The sequence below is a fragment of the Malassezia vespertilionis genome, chromosome 9 (assembly GCF_029542925.1).
Source record: "Malassezia vespertilionis chromosome 9, complete sequence".
Classification (NCBI taxonomy): Eukaryota; Fungi; Basidiomycota; class Malasseziomycetes; order Malasseziales; family Malasseziaceae; genus Malassezia; species Malassezia vespertilionis.
Window position 1 is genome coordinate 181920 of NC_079255.1, and position 12086 is coordinate 194005.

General features: G+C 54.3%; 7 protein-coding genes across 7 annotated transcripts; 2 read left to right on the plus strand and 5 right to left on the minus strand.

Annotated features, from left to right (window-relative positions):
• Window positions 1-236: 236 nt before the first annotated feature.
• Window positions 237-1439, plus strand: MVES1_003880 (uncharacterized protein; the record flags this gene model as incomplete). Its single annotated transcript, XM_056208690.1, has 1 exon — window positions 237-1439. One exon carries the CDS (start codon window positions 237-239, stop codon window positions 1437-1439), a length of 1203 nt encoding a protein of 400 aa, XP_056064665.1.
• Window positions 1440-1454: 15 nt separating this feature from the next.
• Window positions 1455-3364, minus strand: MVES1_003881 (uncharacterized protein; the record flags this gene model as incomplete). Its single annotated transcript, XM_056208691.1, has 3 exons — window positions 1455-2807; window positions 2861-3092; window positions 3360-3364. 3 exons carry the CDS (start codon window positions 3362-3364, stop codon window positions 1455-1457), a joined length of 1590 nt encoding a protein of 529 aa, XP_056064666.1.
• Window positions 3365-3538: 174 nt separating this feature from the next.
• On the minus strand, window positions 3539-5475 carry MVES1_003882 (uncharacterized protein; the record flags this gene model as incomplete). The annotated part of the gene is made up of 2 exons (XM_056208692.1): window positions 3539-4938; window positions 5472-5475. The coding sequence occupies 2 exons, from the start codon at window positions 5473-5475 to the stop codon at window positions 3539-3541; spliced, it is 1404 nt and encodes a 467-aa protein (XP_056064667.1).
• Window positions 5476-5749: 274 nt separating this feature from the next.
• Window positions 5750-7032, minus strand: COQ2 (4-hydroxybenzoate polyprenyltransferase; the record flags this gene model as incomplete). Its single annotated transcript, XM_056208693.1, has 2 exons — window positions 5750-6269; window positions 6467-7032. 2 exons carry the CDS (start codon window positions 7030-7032, stop codon window positions 5750-5752), a joined length of 1086 nt encoding a protein of 361 aa, XP_056064668.1.
• Window positions 7033-7177: 145 nt separating this feature from the next.
• MVES1_003884 (uncharacterized protein) lies at window positions 7178-7723 on the minus strand (the record flags this gene model as incomplete). Its single annotated transcript, XM_056208694.1, has 1 exon — window positions 7178-7723. One exon carries the CDS (start codon window positions 7721-7723, stop codon window positions 7178-7180), a length of 546 nt encoding a protein of 181 aa, XP_056064669.1.
• A 382-nt stretch (window positions 7724-8105) lies between these two features.
• MVES1_003885 (uncharacterized protein) lies at window positions 8106-8582 on the minus strand (the record flags this gene model as incomplete). Its single annotated transcript, XM_056208695.1, has 1 exon — window positions 8106-8582. The coding sequence occupies one exon, from the start codon at window positions 8580-8582 to the stop codon at window positions 8106-8108; it is 477 nt and encodes a 158-aa protein (XP_056064670.1).
• A 2689-nt stretch (window positions 8583-11271) lies between these two features.
• Window positions 11272-11987, plus strand: QRI7 (N(6)-L-threonylcarbamoyladenine synthase; the record flags this gene model as incomplete). The annotated part of the gene is made up of 3 exons (XM_056208696.1): window positions 11272-11579; window positions 11607-11882; window positions 11945-11987. 3 exons carry the CDS (start codon window positions 11272-11274, stop codon window positions 11985-11987), a joined length of 627 nt encoding a protein of 208 aa, XP_056064671.1.
• Window positions 11988-12086: the final 99 nt, after the last annotated feature.

The window sequence follows — 12086 nt, forward strand, 5'->3', positions numbered from 1 at the left end:
CTGCGCGGAGTCGAACCGCGGCTTAAGGAATTTCCGACCAGTGATCGTTTAATCAGAAACCTTCGGACTGACCGTTATCCTACAGGACCCTTTCTGTGGAGCCTTGCACAGAGTAGTGCCCAAGTATCTGTGCAGTCCAAAAGTCAAAGCAACATCTCCGTTTGCAGCGAGCCCAGCGCTACGACGGCACGTTGCTTCACATCGACCTGGCTCTCCAAAGGTGCTTTGTACCCGGTATGGCCGATACAGACACGAATAGTGCATCGCTTGATGACCACCCGTCGTCCGGTGGCTCGAACCGTTCGCGGCTGAGCCTCACTGAAGTGTTTGAAAAGATGCTTGCCGAAGAGTCGGAGGAAATGGAGCGCCATGAGCAGGATGAAAGGATCCGGCGAGAGCGCTGGATAGAAGGACGTCTGGAAACTGCGAGCTATAGCAATAGACGGTCCAGAGTCTCCCTTCCGTCGCTCGAAGCCGAGGATAGCGAGCACGACGCACCAGCCGACGCCGGTGTTGCATCCATCCCCGGCACACCAGAGCGTACAATGGACAGAGCGAGTGGCTCTACATCGCCGCAATACTCTCCGCCGGCCCGCATGAAGCGCTTCGCGGAATCCAACTACCCTATGGAGTCGACGCAATACCCAATCCACACGGCGACAAGAACGTTGCGCGCGCCGAACCACTCGCTCAGTCTTCCCAGCGACGATTTTCTTCAGCCCGCCCCTGTATTGTTGGAAGCGCAGCCTAGCGAAACGTCGCGGCCCAAGCCCCAAGCTCCTCGAGCGCGCGACGAGCGCGTACGCGGTACAGTCCATGTAGAAACGGCACCGCAAGGTCAAGTGCGCATGCCGGAGCCCGAGCTATGGAACTTGGTCCATTTAATGAAAGAGGTACTTCGAGCACCAGATGTGGAAGAGACTAAGCATGCAGACGATATATCTCTGAGCCACATGCTGCACACAGTCGAGTCCGAGCTGAACAAGAAACTGGCGCAAAAAGATGGCTCTTTTATGACACTCCCTGCAGAGCTGCAGCTTGATCAACTGAACGCGAGCGATGCAGAGTATGCGGGTCGTCTCAATGTGATCCGCCAGCGTCTTGGCAAGCTTGCCTTGGATATGACACAAACCATCACGACAGAACAAGTGACTGAGCATGGCCCCCGCGGAGAAGAATTCTCGCGCTGGTATAACCTGTTTTTTGCCGCCCTGGGCTTGATTGGCATACTCGCCCTTTTCCGGCTTGCGCAGTACCGCGCTGAGTACGTGTTTACGTACACGTATCACGACCCATTGTACGCGGCGTTGTGGCCAACGTCGTGGCAAGTACAGGCTCTGTTGCATCGGAACGTGCATTACAACGTTCCGTTTGCGACGCGTTCCAGCTTTGCGGTCGCTGAGCTGATTGCTCCCCTCGGTGGAGACGTAAATCCATAGCTATGTACAATATTATTACTCGTCCCTTTTCGGGATCCATAAATTGCAGCGACCCGACCCGTTCCCTGCCGCAAGCCGCGCTGGCGCAACAGGATGCATGCACGTCACAGCGGGGATCGCAGTGATCCAGTCTGGATCGTACAAGGTCGCCATCCTGCGGCCGTCCTTCCCGTAAATTTCTACATCACGCATCATACTCCCGATCGAGAAATGCGGCTCCAAGGTGGTATTTGTATTCCAGCGTGCACGAAAAAGTGTGACCCATCTGCCAGTTTGATTATTGTGGGGGAAAATGCGTGGCGCGGCAAGGACATGTCTTTGGCGTGTGGATGCACTTGTGCGATGTGCTTCGTCTGCATTTTTATGCGAAAGCCATGCGGGTTCTATATCCCACAGATTGACGGTATCATTGTAGCATACACCTGCGAGACACTCGCCTGTCGGACTGAAGTCGACACTTGTACATGCCGCGCTGTCGCCCCTTGCGTCCAACTGTGCGGTCTTGAATATCGATTCGAGCGCGTCTAAGTCGTCACCCACGACCTTTACTGGTGCCTCCGGCGTTTCAGGCACATTGCGCAGCATGCGTACGTCAAACATACGTACCGTTCGATCGTTGGATGCCGTGGCAATACAGTATGGCACGGCAGGATTCACCGCCATGCCGCCAATCTTTTTCTCCGATACTTGCCAGCGGCGCGCGGTGGGTTCCATGGACCGTGTCTCGATATGCAGAAGGCCACCGCGATGGTCGGCAATCCATAGACTCCGCTCGTCAAGTTGTGGAACGGGTGTTGGTGTAGCTTCAAATGCATGCTGCTGCGGCGCAAGGATCGCAAACTCGCCGAGCTGTACGCCCTTTCGTCCCGCCCACACTTCAGAACTTGTTTGGGATGCAAGCGAAAACACACGCACGCTGGTATCGTATGAACTAGCATATATACGATCGTGGTTGCATGGATCCATGCGCAGGCATGCAATTGCAAAATGGGCATGCAGCTGCAGTGGGAAAGAGACACCTTGTGACATGCCGTTCCCGTCGTTGTCTTCCTCGGGCGTAGGCGCCAACGCATCCCAGATACCGAGCACGCCATCCTGATCGCCTGTAAATACAAGGTCCTTGTCCAGCGTTGGGTGGTACAGCATGGAGTAAATCCGTTTCTCTGCTACACGCGCATAACTAGAGAGTCGCATGGACCGCAGCAACGCCTCCAAATCCGTCTTGGGTTCTTCTAGTAGCGCCTGCTTCGCCGGAACAGTTACAGACAGCGCGTTTTGCAACCGTTTCGTCTCCTGTTCGTCCATGTCCGACCTAGTCATCGCGGTGAGATCCAGGTCTTCGTGGCGCGTTTCTTTAGACGCGCGCTCCTTTGGCCGAGCCGCTGGTTCGTGAAGCTAAGGTGAGCAACGTAGATACATACCGTGGAGAACGCCTCTGCTTCCGCCTTGACCCCTTGCAAACGCGCACTGAGTCGTTGAGGGGCGGCGGCAGGTTTCGGAGTTGTTTGCGTGCGCTTGCGCTTGCGCTTTGCCGCGTCAGTGCTTGCGAGCTTTTTCGGCGCGGCGCCTATAATTTCGCTGCCGCCTCCTGCAATCCCTAGCTCCTGCAAGAGTTTCTCATTTTCAGCAATGTTCTTGAGTCGCTCTTTCTCGCTATTATGAGCGCTCCGTTACCTGTACGTACTATGCAGAATCCATGTGCGTGAACCTGTGGAGGATGTGGAGGGGTATGGCTCGCTTACAAGCGTCTGGAGCTGGATGGCCACGCGCGCCTACGTGCTTGCAACGAAGGCGGGCCTCGCGCAATGCTGGAAGCTTGGCTCCACATGCTCTGTGCATATGCACCGCGTTACGTCATTTGTACGTCATTCCCTTTTCCTACCCAGCGGCAAAAGAGCTGGACCCAGGGTCAGTTGTGACGTCATGCGCGTGGCGTCTGTCATGTAATATCCAGGTGAGTTATGTGATACAAGTCATCGGGAAAACTACATTTTTTTTTGGGTATCGATAAATGAACTTAGAGTTTAAAGCCATGTACAGGCGCTTTTCTTTTGGGGAGTGGTATCGTCATTCTGTAAAGACAGCAAGCAGTATGATCATCAAAAATCCAACATAGCAACATTGATCGCGTTGTAACGATTCTCTCTCACATCTCCAGGCGATCCACGACTTTTCTGTTGGCATGGATGCGATTCGTAGGCATTGATGCAGGCGAGACTGCAAACTCCTCCAGAGCTGCCAGTAGGGCGTCCACGGTGGTGATCGCAACTTCCACGGCGCAGTGCACGTCCACGTACGGGCGTATCCGTAGTCTCTGGCGTGCCGTTGACAGTGCGGCTATTGGAGAGTGTCTCCGCAGAAGCCTTGCTATAAGAGGAACATGCGGACACGCCTTTACGGCAGTCACACAAGTTGAATCCTTGGCTCAAAGCGCGCTTTGCATTTGTATAGCTTGTCTCGGTATTCGCCTTGCACATAGTTTGCTTCCATGATCCGTTAGGCGCATCCATCTCTGGATATTGCAGTGAGGAAAGACGCCGATGGTGCGGGACTTCGTTAGCATCGTTGTCCTGCATCATCTTTAGGCTACGCCGCAGAGCGTGTATTGAGACGGTAGACTTGTATTCTTCCGGCTCGCGATTTTCGTCCATTACTGGTTCTAATGCCTTGTGCAGCATCGCAAACGAGCCTTTGCTTTGAGGCTGAGAATGTCCAGAGTTAAACAGGACAGGTGTGGGAAGGTTGGTTGTGCCTGGCATGCGGTTGAATTGGATATTGCTGCCAAGCGGCCGCCCAGCCGTGTACGAATGGGGGTAAAGCAATGGAGAGGGCGGTTGGCGGTTGTTTGGGCGTGGAACGACACCCACATCAACCGTGTTAGAGCCGCCTTTGCGAAGGAGCACATGGTTCGCAGCGCAGAGCGGCGGCGGGAGCGACAACCCGGCATCATCAAGGCCATTGATGTCGTCGTCATTTTCAGTATCAATAGCCGAATGCCAAGGGGAGGGCGTCGTAAAGTCCGTATCAGCAACATCAGAGGTCGTCGAAATGCTCGAACGCGATCCATTCCGCAAATGGGCAAGCTCATGCCCCAGCTCCGATCCTTCCTCGCTGGACAAGTTCGAGCCCTGCCGATAGGATGCGAGAGTTGGGCGGGAAGTAGGCGTCGCCAGACCAGGCTGTTGGGCTATCTTGATATACTGCGTGGTAGGCGAGAGATTCATCGGGTACCGGAGCTTTTTCAAGGACTCAGAGAGGGCAGCAGCCTCGGAAGCCTGCTGCTCATGATCAACATAAACAGCTTTCAAATCATTTGCAGCGGCATCAGCATCGCGACAACGCCGCGAGCAATATAGTTTGCGGTGCGGTGCAAGACCGCCGCAATGGGTGCAGATATCGTCCGCGATCCACGTAGATTGATCTTCTTCCGAGTCGGTTTCGTGCCAGTCTACAATCGGCGAGACACGCTTCGTACGCGTGCGGCTGCGGCTGCGCCGTACTTTGTTAGACACGTTCGCAACCATCCGTAGCTGTGGAATGGGGCCAGGTAGGGATCTTGAAACCGCCCACGCTGGGAAAGTTCAAGGAAGGGAAGAGTAGGATAAGGAAGACGGAGGGGATGCAAGCACGGAGCGATTGTGCAAGACCTTCACGTACCAATACACAAGACACTGTCCGGATAAAGATACGTTTCAATGATACGGCAGGATCCGTGGATAGAAAGAGTCAAGGAGTAAGTTTGCGCGCCCAGTGCGCAACTTCCCAGGCAATTGCGCAATGGAAAATAATCACCGACACCCTTGCAATCAACCACAATCAACCTGGTTTTTTTACTTGCCCTGAGGCCCCAAACCAACTGAAAGCTTAATTTTCATGTTCCGAGGGCCCTTAATGCCCACGTTGGCGCGCCCCAACGTGTACCTATGGCATAATAATAAAGCCCTCTGTCCAACCACGTAGCGGGAAAACTGAAAACCCACCAAAAAGAAAACATGTGCATCAATTAGATCCCAGTTCGCGGTGCACGCTGACTCATAGCGCAGAACGTGGTGGCACTGGGCGTACCACAGCCCCATCTACCCTATCGGTTTGGCCGCTAATGGATTTCCCTTCGGTTGCGTCATTGAGCCGACCGCAGTCATAAACGCACGCGTGTTGACCACAATAGTCCGTGCACACTGTGTTTTATGCTGGGAGACGCGGCAGTTTCTGCAGTCAGGTGTGGAGCGACAACTTGCCAGATGTCAGATAGTATTGCAAAAACTATAGCGGTACCTGATAATCATGGTAATGACTTCTCGCACGATAGATTAAGATTGCATTATTATCTGTGCTTCACGGCTTGCTTTCTTTGGCGCGTACTTTTTTTGGTAGAGGTAATCCGCAGCAAGGCCGGAAAATACAATCAGTCCAAGCACGCGGTTACTGCTGAATTTGGCCCAACAGTCCGCACGGTTGTTCAGGTCCACCGTTTTGATCTGCCACGCCATATGCCCAGCAGCACCAAGCCACGATAGGGCAAAGAATGGATGGCCGTAATAGAGCGTGTTTGTCATCCATTCGCGCAGGCTCCGCGGCTGTCCGTCCGATGCAGTGGACGACGCGAAAATGGGGCTCTCCGTGTTGACTGAGTATGCGAGCAGCGCCAGCCATACGAGGGTGAATGCGGCAATGATTGGTTTCGTTTTCCGGTCGCCAAACAAGATTGCAGTGCTCTTTACGCCGGACTTGCGGTCGTCAACCTTGTCTTGATGCGCATATATCGTATCATACACCACACCCCAGACGGTTGTGCTCGCGTACAGTGGCAGCACAACAGGCCAGTAGCAGCTGCCAGCAACAGCGGACCACCCAAGCATGGACCCCCACGTGAATGTAAGACCTGCATATCAGTAAAGCCAAAGACTACGCACCCATTCCGATTTGCGGCCAGTATGTGAAGCGTTTCAGGAGGGGATACAAGAATACGGGTCCCAGTGCGCATGCGCCCAGCACGATACTGTTGTCAGATGATGTACATCACGTACCTGTTCGTGTTCAGATTTACTAGCACGCCGAGGCCAGCTGTGAGCTGCAACGCTAGGAATGCGCCGGCCTGTTTGTAGGATACAGCACCGGATGCGAGGGGACGGTCCTTGGTGCGCTCAACCTTTTTGTCGTACTCAACATCCCACATATCATTAATAGTGCAGCCTGCACCTCGCATCACAACAGCCCCCACGCCAAAAAGTGCGAGGTTAGTGAGCCATACAGAGATCGGCGCGTCGACGTAGTGAGACGCCATCGTGATGGACCACGAGCATGGAAGATAAAGGAGCCACGTTCCTATGGGCCGGTCAAGCCGCGCAAGCTCCATATATGGCTTCAGCGAGAACTTGGGCCGCTGGGGCGGAGCACTATGCACGATATTCGCAGCACCGCTCTCTGCATTCTTTGCCTCGCTCCAGCACGATGGTGTCGTATGGACCCACGATGCAAGGCGCACGCGTGTAAATGTACGGTGTGCAGTATTGGGACACGTAGGTGCACTGCAAATGCGCGATGCCATCCCAAGTCGCCGCATAGTTGCAGCACCGGCAAAGCCCAGCAACATGGCGAAAAAACAGTGCAAATAGTGGAGAAGACCGAATTTCTGGAATTCACTGATTCTGCCCATGTAGCAAGTCATTCATCGATTTCATAAGTACATCTACACACAAAGCAGATGCTCGTCATCCGTTACAAATGCCACGAAAAATTCATGCGCAACATCCCATCTCATTTTCATAAATACGCGCAGTCTGAACAGCCGGTACCTTAATCCGAGGCGCAAATACATTGTGGGGTGAAGGCTGCACCAGCGGAGCCTCTTCTAAGGACACAGGCTCGTCGCCGAGCTGGAGTTCCTCAAAAAGGCCCTCGAACCACGCATCCTCAAGTTCCAGCTCACGCAGCGTTGCTGGCATCAACTGAGAAGATGTGTCAATCGACCGCGAGACAGGGCGTCGGATCCCAAATGGGGACTCGCGGCCATGCCTGTCTACATGTTCCGGTGTATGCGATCGTGGCACCTCCTCGGGTGCCGCACCGGTGCTTGCCATATCCATAGACATGCGACGATGGCGCTGGAAATGATTCGTTTGAAAAGTATCCGCATCGGCGGCTGCCATATGCGCATTGCGTTGGAGGACAACACGGCGCAGCGAGTCGCCATTATTGGTATGAGTGGTGGGCGCACGCCGAATAGATTGGAATAGCACATCCCGAAGGACGGGCGTATGGAAGGGTTTCGCAATGACGACCATCCTAGAAACTTGCTGCCGGGGTAGGGCGAGCACTGAAAAGGCAGGGGGTCAATTTATACGTTCAGCGCTGCACTGTTTCACTAAGCGCACGTAATGATCACGCCAATGATCGAGTTAGAATGGCGGTGCAGCCAGAAGGTGGCACAACGTGGGGTCCCAACTCCACGTCACGCAAGGACGTTTTGTTGTGGCGCCACTACGGCCGAGTCACGAATCGGCGCCGGACGATCCGATCGGAGAATGTGATTGGGCGCCTGCGACCTGCGCCTTGGCATCCTTGTACTTATTTCCCAAGCCTCCAGTCGAACAGGGCCACGCGACAAAAGGTGTGCTGTACAAGCGTTGGTATCGAGAGTAAACTACAGGAGCCTGTGACGCATTTCTAAGACGAGTGTGCATTGCGTGCTTTAAGTGCTGCATCGCGCTCTTCCTTGACGAGATTACCGATGATGCGGAATCCTTTGGGAGCCTTGCGTGCTTGACGGCCTGCATCGACTACCTCGCCTTGCGCATTGACCCACACGGTATTGAGCGACGTTGTAGCGTCGACCGAGGGTACCACTGGCCGCACATTCTCCACGTGGATCAGTTCCTTCACGCCGAGAATTGCACCGGCAATGGATGGCGTCTGTGCATGGTACACGCTCTGCAAGCGCCTATGAAGGCCAAGCGCCTCGAGGATCTGTGCAGACCGCTTCGGCAACCCAATCGCGGAGCGCCGCAGCGTGACACGAAAGTGCGTCGTCGGTTCTGCATTGGTGCTGGACAGCCGGGGCGTGCCAGCTTGGTATAGAGACGCGGGTTGCGTCTGGGCAGCACGGCTGAGCATTGGAACTGTTGGAAAAAGCGTGCGGTTCATTGCAAAGGCAAGATGCATCTGCACGGTAAGTACATGCGTGGATGAAAGTAGGAGGCACGAAACAGTCCATTAAAACCCCACGCCGGTCATAATGCCGACTGAGGTCAGTAACCAATATTTCGGCCCTGCGACAGTGGCTGCAGCACAGTTCTCAATCGACCGGGTGGCCATACCCAGACCTAGCACAAAGGAACGCTACGCATCTCAACTGGCCAATTCCAGGAGTTGGGCAGCGGCATTGTGCTACGTTCTCTCGATCCACAGACTCAACATCCGAGGACGGAATCTGTAGAGAAAGGATGGGCATGGGACCCAGACAAGAAATGCTGTGTGCCATTCCACCGCACTGACGACGGCTCTTCCTAAGCTGAGAGGTTGCATGAAAACATGCCCATCATGTAGGAACTGCTCCGTGCCAACCTACACGAACGCAACGTACATTTTAAAACACGCTGGCCTATAGCTGGCCAAGTAACCCAAGTTCTTCTGTACGGTCAGTCATGTTCTGAGAAATGGCCGCTGCGATTCCCCTCAGACTTCCAAGGAAGGTCTGCAACCCTCATTAGACCAGAGCCGGCTGCAATCCAGTCCGATACAAACGGTTCGGCACAGCCACTGGCACCAACACTCCATTGCTGGAGGGTTCGCGTTGGCGCCTCTCATAGAGATGGACGTGAGCTTGAGAACCTCTCGGATAGGAGAGCCAAAGTGCTCCAACTCATAGAGCTGCGTGGGTCTTAGAGTGGAAACTGCGAATTTTGGCTGGATACCAAGAATATCATCATCGAGGCCCAGCGACCATGAATCCACATACCTTGGATTAATTTAACGAGTGCACACGCAAACTGGCGTGTCAGTAACTGAAACAAGAGAGATGGAAAATGATCAGACAAAACGGCGCTGGCAAGCACCAAGACTAGATGCCTGTAGCAAACAGGCTTCCTTGTATTCTCGGCATAGTCGACTAGGCCGGGGAAAGGAATAGGCTCATCATCTCAAAAAGAGGGTGGACACTTACTGTACAAAAAGCAACGTTGTGGTTGTAGAGAAACCATGCGATTTTTTTTTGCGCTTCTTCCTTGCCCGCGGCATGTGCACGCTTTTCTGGCCGTATGCATCTCGGCCGAGACAAGCACGTCCTTGGGTGTCGAAGATGGGTGGCGCGCAGCATTGTGTATTTGGATCTGGCAGAGGCTTGTATGCTCGTACTGGGAGCACACAGTGCACTAAACTACCATGCACGATGCAGATGTGATAATTGATCTCACCGGCGACTCTCCACCTTTTCCCGTGCAGAGGCGACGCTCGCCATCGCATTTCACCCCGCATGCACCCGCATCGTCGAATCGCAGACGCATGCAGAATACAGACTTTTCGCCGGACGATGATATCGCAGTTATTGGATTTACACAAGGGCCGCCCAGTAGGCCCCGGCAGCACTCCCTTCGATCCAGACGTGCAGGTCTTTTTGACAGTGAATGGACGCCCACCGTGCACGAAGCACCTCCAGCGCAACGCATTTATGAAGGCATTCCACCCGGGCCATATGCGCGCGTTCGTCGCAGCCCCAGAAGTCGCGGGCATCCCAATACATCTGAATTGCTGGAGCGGCTTGCATCGCGCAATGTCGCTCGTTCGCGCAGTGCCGCAATAGCATTGCCACAGACTCTGCTTCGGCAATATGGTCCATCATCCACCGGCGTTACGAATGTGTCAAAACACTTAAGCAATTTTGCTCTAAAAAGAGGGTTTGATGATGGCTGGACGCATCCTTTGCCACCTGAACCAGGGTTCTCGCACAATATCATCGAGCCGCCAATCGATCTGGATGCAACACATACTGAAGATCCCGAGGCCGTGGCGCCATTATCTGGGACCACTCACATATGCGCGGGCTGCCAATCTGCACTCCTTCTTAATGGCACCGGCGACGCACGTCTTTGGGCCCTGCCTTGTGGCCACGTCATTGATGGCCGTTGCATCGCACTGCTAAGCGGTGCTGCGCAAGCAGGTAGGGAGACGATTGCGAATCAACAGTCACAACCGCAAATGTTTTACTGCCCTGTGCCGCACTGCAAACAACGCTGTAATCTCAAGCCGGGGTCTCGAAATGCTTGCGTCGAAATGTACATGTAGTCTGTAGCGTACGATACCACATTCCTCCACATTGTTGTTGTCGTGTTGCTGTGCGCATGCAAAAAGTGTGCGCAGTTCGTCCCTATGTGCTACACGCGCCACAGTATTTCCCGCGACGGGCACTTTCTACGCATGCAGGACGTACGCGTGTGATCCTAGGAATTGAAAGGTGCGTACGCATTACCATCTCACCTAGTTCTTGCGACGATTCGTGCGCCTCGATCGTGACTTCCGACAGGCAGGTGCTCTCAAATGTGGTCCTCAGGCAAGACCACTCGGAGACGCAAGGAATACATCCACTCTATGCTGCGCGCCGTCACCATGCAAATGTACCCCTAGCGATTGCCGAGGCACTCCGCCAAGCGAATGTAGACATCGCCGAGGTCGACGGAATTGCCGTGACCCGCGGCCCAGGAATGCCAGGGTGCCTCGCTGTAGGGATGTCTTCAGCAAAAGCGCTGTGTGCGGTACTTGGAAAACCCATTGTATATATTCATCACATGCGCGGTGCGTCGATTGGCCTTACTGACGCCCAGCACATGCGTTGACACCGATGTTAACGGAGTCTGCAACGCCGCACTTTCCGTTTCTAACTCTGCTTGTGTCTGGTGGTCACACTATGCTTGTGCTCGTGCAAAGTCTGGACAAGTTCCAGATCCTTGCAGATACGCTGGACGATTCTGTCGGGTTCGTTGCTACATCTACTGACCGCAGGAATACATTTGATAAATTTGCACGTACACTTGCGTTGGGCTGGCAAAGCGCTCCAGGCGCGCTTGTCGAGCAACTAGCCGCGCAGCATACCGACGGAAACGCAGTTACGCTGCCCCGTATCCTGCTCGGCGCGCCTAGTTTCTCCTAGTATGTTGTATGCACGCTCACACACAGCTCTGGTCTAAAGTCGGCGGCAAGCCGCGCAGTGCAGCGTGCGGGTGGCCCAGAGTCCATGTCTACACAGGACAAGGCCGCGCTTGCACACGCATTCCAGCACGCAGCATTTGCACAGCTTGAGGATAAAATGGTGCGAGCGCTTGTTTGTAAAAAGCCGCCCATGCGGATCCCGAAAGGCTGGCATTTACATGAAACATCAAATATACCCCCCGAGGCCATCCAGAGCGTCGTGTGCAGTGGCGGCGTTGCGTCGAACATGGAGCTGCGAAGGCGGTACGTACACCAAGCACACTTATCCAGACTACGAGCAGCGCTGGATGCGTGCGGCCGCACAGATGTGCGCCTGTATTTCCCTCCGTGCGTGATCCTATATGCTAACGCCAGCCTCTCTCTCTGCGTAGACAATGCCGCGATGATTGCATGGGCAGGACACTTGTATTGGGATACGCGCAGCACAGAGTACGCCACGCATCTCCT